Source organism: Protomyctophum parallelum (genome assembly GCF_964188405.1).
Source record: "Protomyctophum parallelum genome assembly, chromosome: 9".
NCBI classification, from domain to species: Eukaryota; Metazoa; Chordata; class Actinopteri; order Myctophiformes; family Myctophidae; genus Protomyctophum; species Protomyctophum parallelum.
The window spans coordinates 29,979,836-30,000,802 of record NC_139706.1 but is presented as its reverse complement, the minus strand read 5'-3'; the positions used below and the strand labels follow the sequence as shown (position 1 = coordinate 30,000,802).

Sequence of the window (20,967 nt, the reverse complement as noted above, 5' to 3'; positions counted from 1 at the left end):
GACGGGTTTCTGAACTGCCCACAGCCCTCCTATGAGACACAGACTGAGTAGGAAAAAGAGTGTGCCATTTTATCATGATTTTATCATGCCATTTTATCATGATTATTAGTGAGGACCCATTATATGAAGATAGGTTGAAAAGTGGTCCTTTAACTTCCTGTTGATTTAGCCATTTTTATTTAGGAAGAAAACCGTGGACCCGGATCCAGATCTTCAAATAGTAAAATAAACAGGAAGTTAACATTTTTATAAAAACAATAAAATAGTATACGTTTTGGTGATGCTCTATAAGTCTATATTGTCTGAATAAACTTTGTTTGTGTTTGTACTTGTACTAAAAGAGTGACTTTGAGAGCTGTTTCAGCATACAATGTAAGTCATTAAAGCATATTTTGAATTATCAATTTCTAATCACTGGAGCAATTTTTTTTTTCTTGTCTTGGCAAGGTAACTACACAACCCAACCTTCAACACAACCTTCTACCATAAGTGCCCTTACCCTTTAAAAGGGTAGTGCATAAGTGATAGTTCTATATTCTGATAGTAATCATAGAGATTTGTTCAGAAACAGGGTATTCCCCGTCTCTCCAGCTCTTTAATGAACAGAAAATACATTTTCTGGTGGTTTGCCAATTTCATCCAATCAGGATTGAGCATCCCATTTATCAGCTTCAGTTTTATAGTGTTTTATAGTGTACGCCTGTACAGTGTACCTGATAGCATTTATTTTCAGGGAAACCCCTGTTAACAAACAGTAACACTAGTCTACTCTACTCTACTCTACTCTATACTATAACAATGATTACCAGGCCTGGATTAATACTTTTCAGGGACGGAGCTTGGACGACAGTTCAGACCTGTAGAATGTCTCACATGATGTGATAATCTATTGATACTGCTTTAGCTGCAGGTGCATGATGAGCAGTTGAAGCATAAAAAACTGCTGTCCAAACACATATGGAGAAAGTGGGTTATAGCAGTATTTGTAAATGCTATTTTACTGTTTCTTAATGTTGGATCCAGTGGACACATGGAGCCTTCATTACGACCCAGAGATTTAAAAGAAATAAAACAAACAAACAACAACAACAACAAAGCATATCAAGTGGGGGTCTGGTCTATGGATAATGCATATCCTTGAAATTAAAAATGTTGAGGATCACTCACTGAATTATCTATACTGGAACACCAATGTACACTGTAAGACCTGACTCACACGGTCACAACAGATTTATGTATATGATGCATGAGACTTGTTTACTGATGCAAGCTTGCATAAGTGTCATGGCCGCCCCAATGCATTTCCAATGGAAGTCACATGGTTTGACACAACATTTTTGTTGTATGAGGGGGAGGGGGGCCAGTCGAAACACAGCCGAAAGCCATACAACAAAAATGTTGCGTCAAACCATGTGACTTCCATTGGAAATGCATTGGGGCGGCCATGACACTTACCCTTTGTTTACATCTAGCATCCAACAATGTTGTATGCTAGATGTGAAGGTGTGAGTGAGGCCTCAGTCAGTGCTAACTCAGAAAGGACCCATAAAGGGTCCAATTTGATTCAATTTGGACACTTTCTGAGTTGCAGACCCATACAAATGTCCATTTGAACCACTGGCGTTCCCCACACCCATTACCCGACATTGAGAACCAGTGTGACCCAGGTCTGGTTTATTCTGATTTTCACTTAGAATTCAACTGTTTGCTTAAGCTTACCCCACAGTAGCCCTCTTCGTTAAAGATCTGAGGGGGTAGAGGGATGCCGTTGGTGGGCATATTCTCCACAGGGACGTTCTCCCTCATCCACATACGGTTCTGCTCACTGCATGCAATGTCAAGTGGAGAGTAGTCCACTTTGAGAGCTTCTAGGTACCCCACCACATCCTGCTGCTTCTTCTTGATCTGGAAGTTGGATAAATCAAAAGTAGTCTTTATCCACTTCACTTCAACCGTCTAGACTTAGTAAACTGTACCCGAGTAACCGAGTTGGCTTTGTACTTGGACCACTTTTTTGACTACAACAATCTATTCGTCCCAAAATAGCTAGATATAAGCTATAAGCTTACACATCGACACCGTGAGCTTTTAGATCTGCGATTTCTGGTGAAAGTTTCCCCCAGAATATGGATGCTGGGTTTCACGTGGTTCTAAAAAGATAGTAGTAATAATAATAATAATAATAATAATAATGGTAATAATAATAATAATAAGGGTAGTAATAATAAATCAATAGGCCTAATGTCCTTAATACTTCATGCCATCTGGTCAAGGCTTCCAAAGTACCTTCCAGTACCTTGAGCGTGTATATTTATAGTACTGCACCAGCTGGAATCAACAAGCAACAGCAATACGTTGGCAGTGTTAATGCAACGTTCTAAACAGACTGTCAAACGTTATCATTATCTTATTGAAGATCTTTAAGATGGAGCCAACGTGTGCAAGATGTTAAACTTTCTAAAGTGTCTAGATATCATGTCACTGTGTGTATATGTAATAGAAAATATGAATTGCGCTGTATCAAACGGATACAAATATTTAGTTTAAACACAAGGCTGCAACTAAGCAACTATTTTAGTCAGCAGACAGCACAAAGAAGTTCTAGAAGACTGCCAGTGAATAGTGGATCTCTTTCAAGAGATTGCTGTTTAGGTTTGGAATGTGATCCAAGCAACATGGTGAGAAATAGCCTAACTATTTTGGTTTGGTTTGGTTAGCTACTCAGACGCAAATATCGCTATAAATAAGACAACTAAAGTGTAACCATAGAGACTTCATAATCAATTATACATTAAAGTAGTCTTAAACTTATTTAAAAAACTCTCTTATCTCTTCAGGGAAAGCCAAATGTAAGCGCAAAGTTTACTTTGCAAAATAATCGATGCAAATCGCACGGGGTGGATCCTTACCGCAGTAGATCCCGAAGAAGACGCGAGAAACACTTTGATAACCATTTTGTTACAATATATTCTGGAGAATGTAACAAGTAGGTTCTTAAAGGAGCAGGCAAGTCTCCTCTAATATTAGAGCGCGACCCAGGGCATAGCACTGTGATCACACACCACTGAGTTATTTTTGTCTCCAGACTCCATCACCGTAGGATTGGTGGGCTGGCTTTTACCCACCCGAGTGATTGGCAACTTCAGCTGTCCGTCGGCTCTTGAACGAAGAAGTTAGTTTGCACAGTTACATGCAAAGTGCATATATGGACCGAAATAGACACTCGTGATCACTTCGGTCAGCATACCGTACGTCTCTAAATGTTATGATGATAATGAACATGATGGACCCTATTGTAAACAAGTGTAATGCTTTATGGTGTCGTCCACAGTTAACAGCCTTATTGAGTTGCGCTTGAAATGTACTGTAATTCTCCAAAACTGTTAATACATTCTTCAATCAAGCAATCAATCAATCAGCAGACTTATTTAAGACTAAAACAAAAACACAGTAGGCCGCCAATTAAATATTGTTATACTCAAAACTGGCTTTGTTTGTTCACATTATTGCAATTCTAGACTAATTTAATTACGATAGTCTATTTTTCCTGGTAGATCCGATTTCATTTAATTAAGGTTAGGGCTAGGCTACTGGCTGCCATGCCTACCACTGACTCCAGTCCAAACTGCATTACCCATATGGTTCCATTGTTGAAAATAAACAAAACAGACTTAATTCCCAAGAGCCGTGTGTACAGGTTTAATGTTTGTTTTTAGTTAAATGTTTGTTTTAAAAACGCCATTGACAATGAAGGGAAAATTTACAATCTTGTCCCTAACACAAACATTAAATGCCATTAACAAATAGAACTAGAACTACACTCTGTCGAGTGCATACTTGCTTGTTGCACACTAGTAGGCCATAAATGGCCAACTAGTGCGCAAGCAGAGCGCGCAAGTCCTTTCGACCGCTGTAAACTGTCAAATCTCAGTATCTCTGTGAAGGAACGTTTGAAATGTATAATTTTTAGATGTAACTATTTGCTACCTACCTACTTTATGCATATAAACACCTAGTATTATTAAGTATGATTAAAGTTTCCATCTATATAAGTTTGGGTGAAGAGCTAGTCATACATATACATACACACCACGTACTCTGGTCCCAGCAGATCAGGCACAACTTGCTATTTTATTTTTACTGATTATGTATATAGTATACGTATGACTAGCTCTAAATGATGACGTAAGAGATATGGTCATTTGTGGTCGTTTGGTCCCAGCAAAGCAGGCATATAGGGGAGGATGGGGGAAGATGAACCACTTTTTACTTAAGTTGTCCTGGAAGCAAGGCAAAATGAGATGGCAGTCAAATCTAATGATCTACACATATTTCAGGATGTCCTCTATCAATTGAAATCATGAGTAAGCAGCTATGACAAAGGGCCATGAAAATATGACCTTTTCAAAAAAAAAAAAAAAGTGGCTCAATTTGCCCCAGGTAAGGGGTAAGTTGATCCAAAATTTAACCACATGATATTTTAATGTAAAGAGCTTAAACTTGAACAGATAATGTATTCACGTATTGAAAATAATTTAATAACAGTTTTCCCTTTTGCAAATAGTCTTATTTATCTGTTTATTTATTATTTAAACAATATAAAGACAATTAAATAAAGTTTGTCATTCAGAATATTTGCAATATTGTTAATACAATATAGCAAATTTGCAAACATTTGCAAACATCCAAATTAAAGGTCATTCAGTATAATTTGAGTAGCTAATACTTAATACAAAAATATGAATGGTGATTCACATTAAGAAAATTGGCTCAATTTACCCCAAGGAATTGGTTCAACTTGCCCCATGGCCACTTTTTGACAAAACATGGCTAGCTTAATGCTCCAGGATAATGTTTAGCTAAATGATTCAAATGGGTTTTATACATTGGTATATCACCAACATGCATGATATATAAGTTTAGACCTGGGTGCTTTTGCTTTAATATAAAAATGATTATTCCAGAAAAGTTTATTTTTTTACTTTGACCAGCAAAAAACACTTTTTTGTGTATAAATGTACTTTCCACTTTGTCCATGTGTCTCTCATCTTCACAGTCAGGTTGAAATGGTGGGTGTGTCCTGATTTTGAGGTCACATGACAACTCATGTGTGTAGTTTTAAAGATACAGGGGGTGGTTCAACTTACCCGACGGTTCATCTTCCCCCATCCTCCCCTACTATATAGGCATATACTATATATAGTATATATATAGTATATAGGCATATACTATATACGTATACATATATACTATATAGAGTGTGTAGTTGTAAGTTGATTAGCGGTATACTGTGGTTACTTTGCGTCAAAAACCGTGACAGCTGTCCCGCCATTTGATGTTTATGCAAGAAAACAGCAAATCTGTGCCTGGTTTGCTGGGACCAAACGACCACAAATGACCATATTTCTTACGTCATCATTAAGAGCTACTGTAGTCATACATATACACACCACGTACTCTGGTCCCAGTAGATCAGGCACAATTTGCTATTTTATTTTTTACTGATTATGTATATAGTATACGTATGACTAGCTCTAAATGATGACGTAAGAAATATATATAGTATATATATAGTATATAGGCATATACTATATACGTATACATATATACTCTATACTGTATAAAGTGTGTAGTTGTAAGTTGATTAGCGGTATACTGTGGTTACTTTGCGCCAAAAACCGTGACAGCTGTCCCGCCATTTGATGTTTATGCAAGAAAACAGCAAATCTGTGCCTGGTTTGCTGGGACCAAATGACCACAAATTACCATATTTCTTACGTCATCATTAAGAGCTAGTCATACATATACACACCACGTACTCTGGTCCCAGCAGATCAGGCACAATTTGCTATTTTATTTTTACTGATCTAAATGATGACGTAAGAAATATGGTCATTTGTGGTCATTTGGTCCCAGCAAAACAGGCACAGATTTGATGTTTTTCTGCATAAACATCGAATGGCGGGACAGCAGAGACCGGGCGAAAACATTACTTGCGCGCTCTGCTTGCGCAAGTATATATAAAGTACTCACAATTTGTCCCACGGGTGTTATTTAGTTGCAGCTCCAGCGATTAGAATTTCTGCATCCCGCGTTGTTTAAGAGCAAGATTATGATTGTCCGTAGCAGGGAAGACAGACATTTAACCTTTCCTGACTTTTATCTCTCTGGCTCTATCCTTAGTGTCTGCAGTGAGATTAAATATTTGGGCCACATCATCTCGGATGACCTCTCTGATGACAAGGATATATTTAGACAGCGTCGGATGCTGTATGCACAAGGAAACAGTGGCGTGCTGCCGCGTGCACAGACATTTAGAGGGGCAGGTGCTCAAGTGAAAAAAGGGCCCCTTATTGTGCAGCGCATTTTGGGGCGGGAACCCAATTTGGTGCTTTAGCTATTGAAAAATAGCAGATCTACAAGCTCATAGCGCGCCACCGAGTGGCGCGCTACGAGCTTGTAGGTCTGCTATTTTTTTTTAATCGAAGAACCACTGACATAGAAACATAGCTTTAGATTGTGGGGGCCTAAATAATATAGTAGAAGCGTTTTTACAATTAAGAAAAACAAAAAAACGTTTTTTTTTTTTTTTTTTAAGAGCACATGCTCTAGCACCCCCTAGTGTCTATCTGTGCACGCCACTGGCCCACTGCAAGGAAACATGCTGTGTAGAAAATTTAGCATGTGCTCAGTACCAATGAAGACCTCACTTTTTAAATCCTTCTGTACACCCCTGTACACCGTACATGTTCGAAACTGAATATGATTTAACTCTTTTTATTTTATATTTCTTTCTACGTTTTATTATTCTTTTTATCTATTGTGTTGTTGTACTGTACTGTGATATGGATTCCCCAGAGTCTGCAATAAAGAATCAATCAATCAATCAATTAATAAAAAGCATTTTTATCCGAGCTGTTATTTTGCCATTGGCTTTCAACTACGCGCCCCTATCGGTCGGGAGGAGGGTGGCACTCGGTGTGTTCGATATAGGTACGCTGACCGCCCTGCCAATACAGACTAATAGGCGAGTGCGCTCCCGTTGTGCAACTGTGGATTTCCCAAACGAACCCCGTTTGAAAAAAGTAGCCGGGGCACTCGGACAAAAATGCTTTTTATTAAACAACGCGGGATGCAGCAATTCTAATCGCTGGTGCTGCAACCAGTGGCGGTGCGTCCATAGGGGGCGCTGGTGCGCCGCACCACCATGCCCACCCCCTGAATAAAACGTGAATAAGAATGACTGAGAAACGAAATCTACAGCCTGTAATTTATTTAAAATTAGCAATCCAGAAACTTAAATATTATATAATATAAGTAGCCACTAACCAAAGGCAGTGATTAAAAGTTGTATTATGCTGCCACGTTAGTATTATGCCTCCATTAAATGTGAAATGTTGTTTACGTTGTGTAACGTTCCTGATTGGTTACTGAGTGTCACATGTTGGTGCGCGTTCATCTGTAGCCCTTGACTTTCTGCATTGAAGAGTAATGCATTGCGGTCCACATGTCTTCAATACAAACTATAGGCAGCCACTTGGTCGCGAAAAATGTGCGATCCATGACATGTTATTCACACCACTAAGCACTTGGGGGCAGCATAAACATTACAGCACAGTGTGACATAGGGTTCAACCCACAGCCACAACAACATACGCTAGAAAAACGAGGGATGAGACAGATGAATGGAGCCATGTAAAGTCAAGATAATAATAGTTTAATTCACTTGCATAATGGAACAATAAGAGGAAAAATAAAACTCTGTGAAATCACTGCAGAAAACACCATTTGAGAGAAAAAATATGAATTAAAGAGCTGGGTCCAGACAAACCTGATGTAATCATCACAAATGTATGTACAAAAAGTAAAAATTAATGGCAGAGTCATGGCTTTGAGGGTTCTTTTATAAGGACTTTTTGTTAATTTTTTTGCTAATGTTAAAGCCACTGTAGCAAGGTCATGTGGCTTTGAGCCATTGCACTTTTTTATGGCACTGGTCGTTCTGTCTCAGGTTTGTTTCTTTAACCCTATATGAACCTTTTGTTACATTTTGATATATTTAATAAATCTTAGACAGGCTCCCTTAGTAGATATATTTAATAAACCTTAGACAGGCTCCCTTAGTAGATATATTTAATAAACCTTAGACAGGCTCCCTTAGTAGATATATTTAATAAACCTTAGACAGGCTCCCTCAGTAGATATTTAATCTATGATACCTAGTGCATGTTTTCTTGATTTTGTTATAGCGCCCTCCCTAGGACAAATGTCACCGGCCGCCACTGGCTGCAACTAACTAACACCCGTGGGACAAATTGTGAGTACTTTATATTTGAATTCCGAATGTTTATATATACGGAAACGTTGTAAATGTAGCGAGCGCCAAAAACAGGGTGCAGTTACTTCATGACTGTCATGATAATCATCATGGCAGTCATGTTTCAGGGCTAGCAATTAACATGAGTTAGACTTTAATATATTAGCGCCCCTCACTTCACACGGGTGTGATTTTTTTTAATACACAGATTGCATTTGCATGTAAAGTACAAGGATTACTCGGCCACTATAGACACGCAAGATGTCTATAGTTTTTTGTTTTTATGCTAAATGGCTCAGTCTCAGACTGCTTTCAGTTTAGATTTCACAGGAGGCTAGAAGAAACTCACCCTCACTATAGGCTCATACATAGTCTGGACTTTCGGTGGTGAGGTGACCACCGAACTACAACATGACGTCACGAGCTGCGGTGAAGAGCAAACCACCGCCACCGCTCCAGCCCTTCTCTCTGTTTTTACTCACCACCGCTCAACGTTATTTCAGCTACAGTGGTCAGCTCACCACCGGAGCGGTGGTCACCTCACCACCGAAAATCCAGACTATGAATAGGCCTTATGTATGAGCCTTAAGTCTGTTGCTATCTAAAGGCTAATTTACATGACAGGCAGATGTTGGTACCTGCAGGGCATTTCTGCCTGATGCATCTCCGACGGTGCCTAAGCGCCAGCTGTAGTGTTTCAGCTGAGAGCCATCCTGGCCTTGCCCCTTGCTCACATGCTCTGCATGGCAGGGACGTCCTCCTCCCTGAGCCAGGCTTTCACCTGACCGCATACCTGGTGCTTTGGAAGCCACAGGCCGCTTCCGTCAGGCCCACTTCAGCCAGTATCTAAATACCAGCTGCAGGGTCATCAGCTACATAGTCTGAATTTTCGGTGGTGAGGTGACCGAACTACAATATGACGTCACGAGCCGCGGTGAAGAGCAAACCAGCCCCTCTCTCTGTTTTTACTCACCACCACTCAACGTTATTTCAGCTCCGGTGGTCACCTCACCACCGAAAATCCAAACTCCAGATTCATACTCCTATTTTAGAGCCGAATAAAAGTCGGTTCGGCTCTGTTGAGCCTACAATGTGACGTCATTTGAGGTTCGGGGGGGCAGGTACCGTCCTAAAGTCGGCTCTTCGGTGCTACTGAAAATTTCTGACGAGCCGAAATAGTTTCGGCACTACAGCGCCCTAACAGCGGTAAAATAGGAGTATGAATCGGCCCTATGAATGAGCCTTTAAGGGGCTAGGGCGAGTGCTACGGGCCATGATGGAGTCTGAAAAGGTGGGTTTTCAGACTACGGCGGAAGATTGGGAGTGAGGCTGCAGTTCTGATTGTGATGGGAAGTGCATTCCATAGTTTTGGAGCCAGAAGGGAGAAGACTTTGGGACGTGTGGAGCGTTGTCCCGGCGTTTTTAGTGAAGGTACTTCCAGCTTCCCTAACAAATTGCTCGGTGCATAATAATCACATTACATATTAAAGTTGTACTGTTGCACAACTTGCACTGGGAAAATGCAGCCTGTGGCTGTAGTCTGTAGCCTAACAAAAATGCTGGGGAAAAAAACACCAGCCTCTTGAACATGTTTTGCGAAAACACCATTAGGGGTCAGTGTTGCCCAGGAGGTCAAACGTTGTGTGCTTACACAGACTAGACCTGTACTGCTAATTATGTATACGACATCATCATCAGCTAGTCATACTGACGTGGTGACATGATTGGCTGCTTCTAGCCAATGGGACGACAAGCAACGGCAATGTTGCCTAGTCTAGCCAATGGGAAGGGGAGGGGCAAATATCCCTGCCAGCAAAGCAGACTGCAGACAGACAGTGCAGAGCAACGAGCATACTAGTTATTTGACACATTTGCAATGTTCGCGCGTCACTCGATATAACTTCAAACCAACCACGGCTGAAACAGAGCAGCACAGCCAATCATTAACACAGTCATTAAACCATGCACATAATCAATGTAGATTGATTCGTGTCGATTCTGTGTACCACCGCTGGTCCGCTGCACTGTGGGGACGGGCCAGCGCTACTAGCAGCCTGTACAGCCAGCAGCAGCAAGAGACAACAGCGTGTGCCTGCAGAGTGCAGAATACGCTCCAAATTAATTCATATGCCTAGTTCGGTCTCCAAAGCCCGACAATACACATCCAAATGGACTCTCCCAAGTTGAAATAATAGTTTTCAATTTCAATAATGTATAATTATTTGCGACATCATCAATACATAGCAAGCACAAACACATTTTGTTGCTTGGAATACGTCTGCTGTTATATCCCAAAGCAAACCTAGGCTGCACTTGGCACATTGAACAGTTTTCCACATTTTCCCCTTGCCTATTCCATGGTGCATTGTAACTTGGTCACATCCAGTCACAGCATGAGCTGGTAATAGTCCAAGGCATAGTTCTCCAAGTTTTTCTTTACTGTAGCAGCTCCTATGTCAATGAGGGCTCTTTCTTGGCTGGTCAGAATTAATGTGATGGGGACAGTGATTGATTGGCTGTAGTAGTGATACAGCAGCATCAGTGTAATCTGCAACAACTAAAACACGCTTTCCCTCCTCAGTTGCTGCATAGATAGCCAACAACTATTTCATCTGCCTCCTCATGTATGGTCTTTAGATCCTGGATATAATGATGTCACCTGCTGAATACGGATATCTCAGTTGGGGTAAATGGTCCTGGCCAATAACAAGTTTGCTCTGGTATAGCCTACTCCAGGAATTGTGGCTTCAGTTACAAGAGCTTCTATTTTAATAAGTTGCTAATTATTCTCTGGGATGTTGAGAACTTGGTTCTGAGCAGGTAGTGGAGAATTGTAGGACAGTTCGAACACCCTAGCCACCACGTAGAACACTTGGTGCTAAAGTCAATGTACCTATCAAACACAAGATAAACATCTCCAATTCTCAAATGTTGCCAAATGTGAAGAGAGGTATTTATCAGCTGTGGCCAAAGGCTGATTAACCATGTGGCCAATAGTAAAATGACTTAAATTAATTTAAATTATTAGCTATTAATTGGGTACAAATTTCTCATAGAACTTTTTTGTTGCAACAATTTTATATTTCATACACTAGGCCTACGGATTACATATTTACATTTCAATGATAAAAGTTGTACAAAACTACATTTCAGAGCCCAAGAAAATTCCAGTAGTGTATTTTTGAAATACAGAGGTATAGTCACATATAAACCCCTGTTTGAAGTCGTGGCGGAGAGGGTACATGGCTCGGTGAGCTAAGGGTTGCTTCACTGCTTTTTGCAGATGTGGTCCTGATAGCACCATCGGGCCAAGACCTTCAGCTCTCACTGGACCAGTTCGCAGTCAAGTGTATGGCGGCTGGTATGATTGATTGATTGATTGATTGAAATATTTATTAACAGTTTGTAGAATTTACAGTACATTTTAAGCACAAACTCAATACAAAGACTGTTAACTGTGAGTGGACGACCCAATTAAGCATTACACTTGTTTACAACAGGGTCCACATTGTTCAATTCATCAAAACATTTAGCGACATACAAACATTTAGAGACATACAAATAGACATTTCTATGTAGCTAAAGAACAGAACAGGAATTCATCATATAGGAAGCAAAAAAGGGAAAAGATACATTATACAGTGAGGGGAAATGGGGGTGGGGGGGGGGGATTCAGATTTTACAGATGCCAGTTTCGAATTGCAGCCATCCGTAGGTGCCCTTTGAGAGCGGTTTTGAAGGAGTCAAGGGATTCACATGTCTTAATGCCTGTTGGTAGGGCGTTCCACATTTTGGTGGCATAGGAGCGAAAATAATTTAGTCCCTTGTTTGTGCCAAATCTGGGTTGTACATGGTTTGTTGCACTCCCTCTGGTGTTGTGGGTGTGGACTTCGTTTACATTAAGGAAGTATTTAGACAAGTACATGGGTATCTTGTTGGTGTATCGAATCTTGTGGACCAGACCCATTGCAAGATGCTGTACTCTGTCGTCGACCCTAAGCCATCCAAGCCTGTCAAAGTGGGCAGGGGTGAGGTGGGTTCGGGGGGTGAGGCCAAGTAGGAGCCTGACCAGTTTGTTTTGGGAGGTCTGGAGCCTTGTTTTAAGGGCCTTTGAGGTGCTGTGGTACCAAGAGGTGGATGCATAGTCAAAGAAACCTTGTACGAGGGCTCCTGTTAAGGTCTTCAAGGTGTTTTTGCTGACCAGTGAGGAGATCCTGTAAAGGAATCTTGTTCTTTGATTGACTTTTTTGATTACGTTGGTGGCCATTTTATCACCGGAAAGATTGGCCTCCAGGATGGAACCTAGGTAGGTAATTTGATCTTTTCGTGTGATAATATTGTCACCCACTCTAACCAAGAAGCCATCTGCCTTGCTGAGATTACTATTTGATCCGAAGAGGATGGATTCAGTTTTTCCCAGGTGTAAGTACTGTATAGTTTGTTATCAGCGAGCCAGGTGCAGATTCTACCGAGTTCAGAGCTGAGGGTCTTTTCAACCTGCAGTTTGTTCCTGTCCGAGACCAGCAGTGCTGAGTCATCTGCGAACAGGAACAAGTTGCAGTCACAAGCTGAAGTTATGTCGTTAACATATATTAGGAACAGTAAAGGCCACAGCTCACTGGGAGGGGAGGGGACAGTGTTCCGTTCACCTCCACCATCTGTTCTCTCCCCTCCAGGTAGGATTGCATCCAGCTCACTGATGTGCTATCAAAACCAATAGCTTTAAGCTTGTTAACCAGTATGGAGTGGTTCACGGTGTCAAAAGCCTTTTGGAGGTCCAGCATGACCATGCCGCAGTATTTTCCAGCGTCCACCTCGTGTTTGATGTGGTCGCTCAAATAGAGGAGGCATGTGTCAGTGGAGTGGGATGTTCTGAACCCAGATTGGAACTCGTACAGCAATTTATTAGTGGCAAGATACTTTTCAACCTGTTCATAGACTATTTTTTCCATCACTTTCGAGATGGAGCTTAGAATAGAAATAGGGCGGTAGTTGCCGGGTTCTAATTTACTCCCTTTTTTGTACAGGGGGGTTACTTTGGCCAGTTTAAAATCTTGGGGGACCTGTCCCTGTTTGATGGAGAGGTTTACTATGTGGGTGATGACGGGAGCAATGGAAATGGCTGAGTCTCTGAGAAATTTGGAGGGAATATTGTCATGGCCAGTGGCCTTGTGGGGTTGGAGGGCACTCAGTTTTTTAAGTACCTCCTCAGTTGTTACCATTGCCATTTTAAAATCATCTTTACAAACACCTAGGTTTTTGTAGAAGGCTTTGATGTGCTCTACACCAAAACGCCCAGAGTGGGAGGGCAGTTTGTTAACCAGCATTGTTGCAATGTTTGTAAAGAAGATGTTCAAGTGGTTGGCTACATCAAGCTTGTCAGTGATGAGGGTGTTATTCGATTTGATGTTTATGTTAGTAAACCTGGTTTTTAGTTTCTGACCACAGCCTAGTTGGTTGTTTAGTAGCTTCCAAAGCTCCCGAGGATTGCTTTTAATTTCCTCGGCTTTATCATTGATAAAGTTACTTTTTGCTGATTTGGTCATGGCAATAACACCGTTTCTTAGCTTGTTACATTGGGTTTTTAGGATGTACAGTTTAGTTTGGAGATCACTGTTGAAGCGCTTGGCTAGCATGGACTTGCATTTAAGAAGTTCAGAGCATTTGTTGTCTCTGGTTTTCATTGCAGTCAGTATGTCCGAATTCATCCATGGCTCCGAGCGGGTATGAGGATCAGCATCTCCAAAATAATCTGAGGCCATGGTTCTCAGCAGGAAACCGATGGATTGTGCAGTCCAAGTAGGGAATGAGACATTACTCTAGGTGAAGGAGTTTAAGTATCTCTGGGTCTTGTTCATGCGTGAGGGGAGGACGGAGGAGGACATTAGCGAGAGAATCTGAGTGGCAGGGGCGGTATTGCAGTCACTGTACCACACTGTTGTGACGAAAAGAGAGTTGATCCTGAAGGCAAAGCTCTCTGTCTACTGAGCAATCTTCGTTCCTACTCTCACCTGTGGTTATGAAGTGTGGGTCATGACCAAAAGAATAAGGTTGCGGATACGAGCGTCCAAAATGAGATGGCTGACATCTCCCTTAGATATAGGATGAGAAGTTCAGTCACACGAGAGTCTCTCGGTTAGGTTTGGTTAATATGCCTCTCGATTGTCTCCCTAGGGAGGTCCTTGATGCATGTCCCACTGGGAGGAAACCCCAGGTCAAACTGGCCTTGGAACGCCTCTGGAACCTGAAAAAATGAATATCCTCACTCTCTTGAGTATAGTTTCTTATTCACTTTTTATGTATAATGAACACACAGCAGTCTATCTGGAGAAACGGACGCGTTTTAAGAAAAAACAGGATCAAAGACAAGCAAATAAAAGACAAAACTAGTTATTGTAAACCTAAGAATAATGTATTCATGAGATGACGAGAATAACTTAATTTCACCCTAGTCAAATACCTTCTTCCCATTTTATTTTAGCAGTGTGCCAGTGTTTTTTGTAAATAAAACAATACAATGTATTAAGCTATGTAGCACTTGGCCATGAGCTGGGATAAAACTTAATCCTAAGGATGAATCTGTGTATTTCTCCTGCACACTGCACACTCATTTTATTTTATTTTACTTTTACAACAACATAGTAATTTCAAAGCAATTCTTCACATATATCCCCCCCCCCCCCCCCCCCCCCCACAACCCCATGGCAGCACAAATACAAAACAAAATCTTCGAAGAAACATCAGGAAATGTCCATAAATACAGAACAAACAACAAAAACACATTATATACAGTTAAAAAAACAAATGCACAATGTCCCATCCTCGGCATCATATTTTTAAACCCTTCACACATATGCATACGTTAATATTTTTTACCCTGTCTGACTAGGAACCATACCAAGTGTCAGGCAGACAAAACCCTACTACGCAACAAGCCACAAAGCCCTGCTGTTCCATCAATCAAACCCCCAGTTTGTGCACAGGCACTGGACTGCTGTGACTGCATCAAGGAGCTAAGAAGCCAGGTGTGTGGGCTACAGCAGCAGCTGTGAAAGGCCACCACTGAAAACAAACGGAGACAGACCCAGCATTGCCACAGGATGGCACTGCAGCACTTCCAAGACTCACAAAAATGCCTTGGCGGGATCTTTGGCACATTATGTTCTTTGCCCTTATTGTCTTTCACAATCTATTCAAGATCACTGCTGCTGGGTTACAGTTACATACATGATTTGCGTTGACACCAGCCCTTACACGTACTCCAGAAATGAAAGCTTCATTTTGGGACAATATTCTCTCTGGGTAAAGTGGGTAGGCTAGAGACAATACAAGTGTGTATTTCTATAGCTACATTGACTGTACATTTTCCAATGAATCTATTAACACAATAATCTCCTTAACACCTGTTTGATGATAACTTCTACCCATTCTTAATGCAGATGAAATATGAATTATATCTAAAATATCTATTTTTGACAAATGAATTCACTGGTTGACATTCATCTTGATCAGTTTTGGAAAACTTCAGCCATGGACATTACTGCATTGTCTGAATATGAAAACTTCCTAAATCTATTTTGGATAAATTGTTTGACATTGATCCCACACTTTCTCTAAACACAGGATCAGCTTCAGCCATGGACTTACATTACTTTACTGCATTGTCTGAAGCAAGCCTTATACCTGCTGTAGGCTACACAAGATGTACTTTGTTTTAAAAAGGCCAGCCTCACTATCATCTATTGTCAATTTTTTTTTTTGTTCTTCCAAATAGTGGATGTTAATACTTATTTCACACTTTTGACTGGCTCCTCTCTCTTGCATCCAGTAGTCCTAAGCACAGCAACAAGGTTACAAGTCAGTCCGATGCAAGAGCCTGACTACCAGAGGCTACTCAACCAGTGCACAACCTTTTGGACAGAGATGTGATTCAAAGGCAGGCTGAAGGTCACTGCTGAGCTGACAAGGAAAACCAAGAGGATGCACCGTGAAGCCACATAATTTATTAAGGGACCATGGAGGCGCATTTTCAGCAAATTAGACACATTGGAGTAGGATGGGTAGAGGTTGGGGTTTGATGTGGCATATCTCTCAGGCACGGGGACAACAAATGAACATATTCACACAGTGGCCATTATGCTCATAATTCATCGAATGGTTAAGACAATGACACCCCACTCCTATTTGTTTTACAGTACATGTAGGCCTACTTTTTGTTTAGTAAGGGGACACAAATTTTACTTCTGCAGATTTCCAAACAGAACAAAAAGGTACAGACATAACTGAAAAATCCAATTTTATTTGTATTATACTTCCATGATGTGCATGATCAAATTAGTTTTCACTTTAGTGGCCTCTGGCTGCGTGTCATCTTTAATTTAACAAGATAAAAGATACAACCAAGATCGTTTAAATGGATGAATTTCCTTAACTCAAAGACTTCATAGATTCTTTCCAGATTATCTCTTCTCATTTTAGGTCAATGACAGTTATGGTGCGTTCACACAGGCAGATGAAACAATGCATTGTCGATTTGGAGCAGCTACTGTACATACATCATTGTGTCTTTGCAACGTCATGACGCTGGCTTCCATTGACGAGTGGTAGACTGCATCGTCTCACTTTTGAACGCAACATTTGGAGTTATTTGCTACTGAATATCCAGATCCAGAGGATTTTGTAGATGACAAACCACAACAAGATGGAGGTGATGGAGATGACATGTGCATTGCCATATACGCAAAGTGCCAACTCTGTGAAATACTGTATGTGCAAGAGAGCACAACACAGTGTTGATGAGAATTGATAAAATGTTTGCCGGGGGGGGGGGGGATCGTTACACATAGCAGTGTTTTATCTAAACAGCAAACCTGATGAACAAGCGGTTTGAAATTGAGGGTTAGACAGATAAGCCTGAGGGCAAACAAACAGAATTGGCTTGTAAGTTATAGCCATATGAATGTAGCCAGCCTAATCAGCTGCCTGAAACACTAGATGTAACATTTAATTATTATTTATATAAATAATATTTAACAATGTACAATAGTGTTTTTTCCCAATGATTGAGTGATTCTCTTTATTATTTACGTACACAATCATTTAAAAATCAAATTTCAAATCAACACATACAACAAAAATATGCAAAAGAAATATGCAATTATCACAAAACAGTGAAGTTCAGATAATATGGCCATTTGTGCATAAGCCACAGAGATCATGTACTATCATACCACATTAAAAAAACAAGTGTGTACCAGACCAGTAAATAAAAACATATGTACCAGATATTTATAACAGTGTGAATATATTACATTCCACCACATGATGCCTCTTGTCCAAGAACCTGAGGAACTCCTTTATTTACATTTTGAGAACACACCTTATGTCTACATTTGATATTGTTTTGTTTTTGTCTCGCTTGTAAATATTTATGCAACTACAATTTCTGGGAAAATAATGTCACTCTTTTACATCTGTAAACTTGGGCGTGACAAAGTTTAAGCTATGTTTTTGTTTTTTATTTCAATGAAGCATCATACTGTACTGCAAATATTTCTTCTGGGAATGGAATGCTATTGAATAAAATGATAACCATTGCATTGGGACACCTAGCTGAATGCATGCAGACCAAGTGTAACTACTTTGTTGCACACCACTAACCAGCATGTGATTCCCACTCCACCTAAAATAAAAAAAGAAAGGTGACTTAGTTAGACTGAAGTAAATGAGTTGCTTGATATGTAGGAGAAAGACACTATATAATCTGCAACCATTTCCGTTTGAATCTGTACAATGACAATTCCATATTGATAGAATAAATGCAATCTGTCATTTAATTTCTGTTCAGTGTCTACACTGGTCTAGAGTTCTCAAAAACTCTTTGGGTCAGGTAGGGTCGGTTTGGGCAGAATTTGAGAACTCTATGCCAGTCAGCACCATCTTCATAGTAGATGAAAACACAAGTAGACAGAACAGAATGATTATTTTCATTATTATAAAAAACATATTTTTTGTTTTCAGGAGCCCAAGGCCCAACCGGCCCTACTGATTATCATACATTTTAGGCCGGCTCGGCATGAAAACGTTGTGTCAGGCCCACCTGCTATTCCTGTTGGGAAAGCCACAAGTCGTTCCACTGGCGCTATCCATCTACTGGGCACCACCGTCACCGGGTCAGCATAATACTTCCAGATAAGTGAAATCATCACAGCAGCCTGACAATAAGAAGAACAGGACTCTTTTTCAGAGTGACAACTTTCCTGTGTATATTATACAGTAATAATCCCTGTGCATGTGCAGTATATTATACATTGTATAATATACTGCACGTGCACAGAGCAAGGAATGGGGAAGAAACATACAGTAGGTAGATGCTCACATATATAGTTAATTAGTTATCATTGAAACGGTGTACTCTAATATGAGCTGAACATGTTATAATGCTTCAAGCATAAACAGGAAACATTCAGATAACAAATTAAACTGAACCAGCTTTATTTGTGTATGTCATGTGGTTTACAATGAAATAGCCTACCAACTGTTTTCCACTTACCTGCAGTATATGAAAGACTATATTCACCACCCATTTCATTTTAGATTGTTGTGCTGTTCTTGACTGAACTGGAAAAAGCAATACATTCAATTAATTGTTATGGTGACTTTGTGTTTTTAATACTTTGAATATGAATTACACACATGACATTTATACAGTGAATTCCCCATTTATATGTTCCTCAGTCATAACCATAAGATCACTTGACAAGCATCAGACTATAGTACACTCTTTGTATGGTATATAGCAAGGGAGGAGCTCCAACAGACAAATACCCATTATGCCCATGCATGTCACATATTGCATACAGTAAAATGCTTTTCATTCCAGACTGTGCATATTCACCCTTGATGGACACAGTAGGAGAAAGTGAGAGACAGCTGTTTGGGAGGAGCAAGTGAGTGTGTGGCTACAGAGAAATGGCGGGTTTTTCACAAACTTGAGGAACCATATAGGGGGCCATAAGGGGCTGTACATATAGGTCATATACATGCTGTGAATCATCTTAAAATTGACTACATATTTGGCCTTATATTATATTATTGGTTCTGGTGTAAAAGTAACTATGAACACATGGACATAGTACAACTAACTTTGCGCTGTTATCTGGATGACATTTAACATCAATTATGAAGCTCTGGTGGGTTACTTCCTGTGTGTATAGCACAATGCAGTAGTTGGGTATGAGGGACGGCAACAGGCACCAGTTTCCCCCTCCCCCAACCCCCAATGAAAACAGCCTGTTATCCAAAACCCACCTGCCATTTCCCACACTTGCTGTTTTTAACATGCTAATCTGCCATGGCCGAAAGCACAGAACACACTAACAGTGCCATCCATCGAAGGTGTGAATAGCACAGATTTATGTCTGGCAGCTAAGCGCTACAAGTTTTGAAAAGGGGGCCCCAGCAAGGGCTGGTTTTTACCTACCATTCACTTCTAGTGGGACATTGTATTACCTTGTGCCTTCACCTCAGGTTAAAATAAAAGTGTGTGTACTGACTGAATTTTTGCCAGCATGGTATCTTACCATGTGTCTTCAGTTTGTCTGTCATCTTGTTGATTTTGCGCTCTAATCTGGCATATCTAGCAAACTCATCCATCATGCTTATTGAAGAGTGTTCCTTCTTCATCTCCTGTATCTCAGCCCTCATCTCACTCTCTTGCTCAGCATCCTTTTGGAAGATCTTGGACAGCTTGAAAAGAACACAGTAACCTGTAAATAAAAAGAACTACAGCCTAGCACTGACCAACAGCTTTGATAACTATCTGATAGGCTGATCTTTGTGTAAGTACAATCATATCCATGTGTTCTTTAATGGTTGACTGAAGACCAGAAGTGTGTTCAAACAAGCCATACATGAAACTGCAGTGCTGCAGTTTTCATCACGGGGACACTGTCAATGCTGTTGGTCTGCAAAGTGCAAAGCTTCACGATATACAGCTATTTGTTTAGCTATCTTAGCATACGTTAATATAGGAAATAATGTTGCCAACAGAAGCAAAAACCATGCAAGGCGAATAGTGCACAAACAGTACAAAAATGTTGTTCTTACGATTCTACGAAACCACACCCTCTATGGTTACATTGTTTGAAGCTAGCCAGGATGGCCAAGTAGCCATTGGCCCGTGTTTACTAGAAGGCTATAGGCTAGGCAGCTAGACTGCTTGCATGGCTTTAGAGACATCAAACTACGTTGACACGCATTCATAAAACCTACAATGTGAATGCACATTTCATTGATTCAACGACAAATTAATCAGAAACCCCCTACTTACGAAGGATGATATGGTTGGTAATAGTGTTTTCATTAGATTGCATAGAAAGACAGAGCCCAACACCAAAAACCAAGCGCAACCAGCCGCCATGTTTTCTTTTCACTAGTCGTCAACATTTCTGTTCCCGCAACTGCCTGCCTGCCTGTGTGCCGGGTGCTCTTTAACTAGTCAGAATGGAGGGATACAAGTGACATTTCTGGGAAATCTATTCAGAATATTATTATTATTGGAATAATCACAAGTATGCAAGTGGTACTTGCAAAATGTATGATAATAACAAATAAACATTTTATGTTAAATGCATGTTTTGAACAGCGTA

At 40.5% G+C, this 20,967-nt stretch overlaps 1 protein-coding gene across 1 annotated transcript in view; it reads right to left on the bottom strand.

Annotated features, from left to right (window-relative positions):
* Nucleotides 1–20,805, bottom strand: part of get1 (guided entry of tail-anchored proteins factor 1) — a 37,354-nt gene extending 16,549 nt beyond the window's left edge. The window contains exons 1-7 of the mRNA XM_083773209.1: nucleotides 20,649–20,805; nucleotides 19,900–20,065; nucleotides 18,870–18,937; nucleotides 18,417–18,531; nucleotides 17,938–17,999; nucleotides 2,910–3,017; nucleotides 1,720–1,905 (exon numbers count right to left, since the gene is read on the bottom strand). Of these exons, the coding sequence (XP_083629335.1) occupies nucleotides 1,720–1,905; nucleotides 2,910–3,017; nucleotides 17,938–17,999; nucleotides 18,417–18,531; nucleotides 18,870–18,937; nucleotides 19,900–20,065; nucleotides 20,649–20,738 (795 nt within the window). The 5' untranslated portion in view covers nucleotides 20,739–20,805. The remainder of the gene's footprint in view (nucleotides 1–1,719; nucleotides 1,906–2,909; nucleotides 3,018–17,937; nucleotides 18,000–18,416; nucleotides 18,532–18,869; nucleotides 18,938–19,899; nucleotides 20,066–20,648) is intronic.
* Nucleotides 20,806–20,967: the final 162 nt, after the last annotated feature.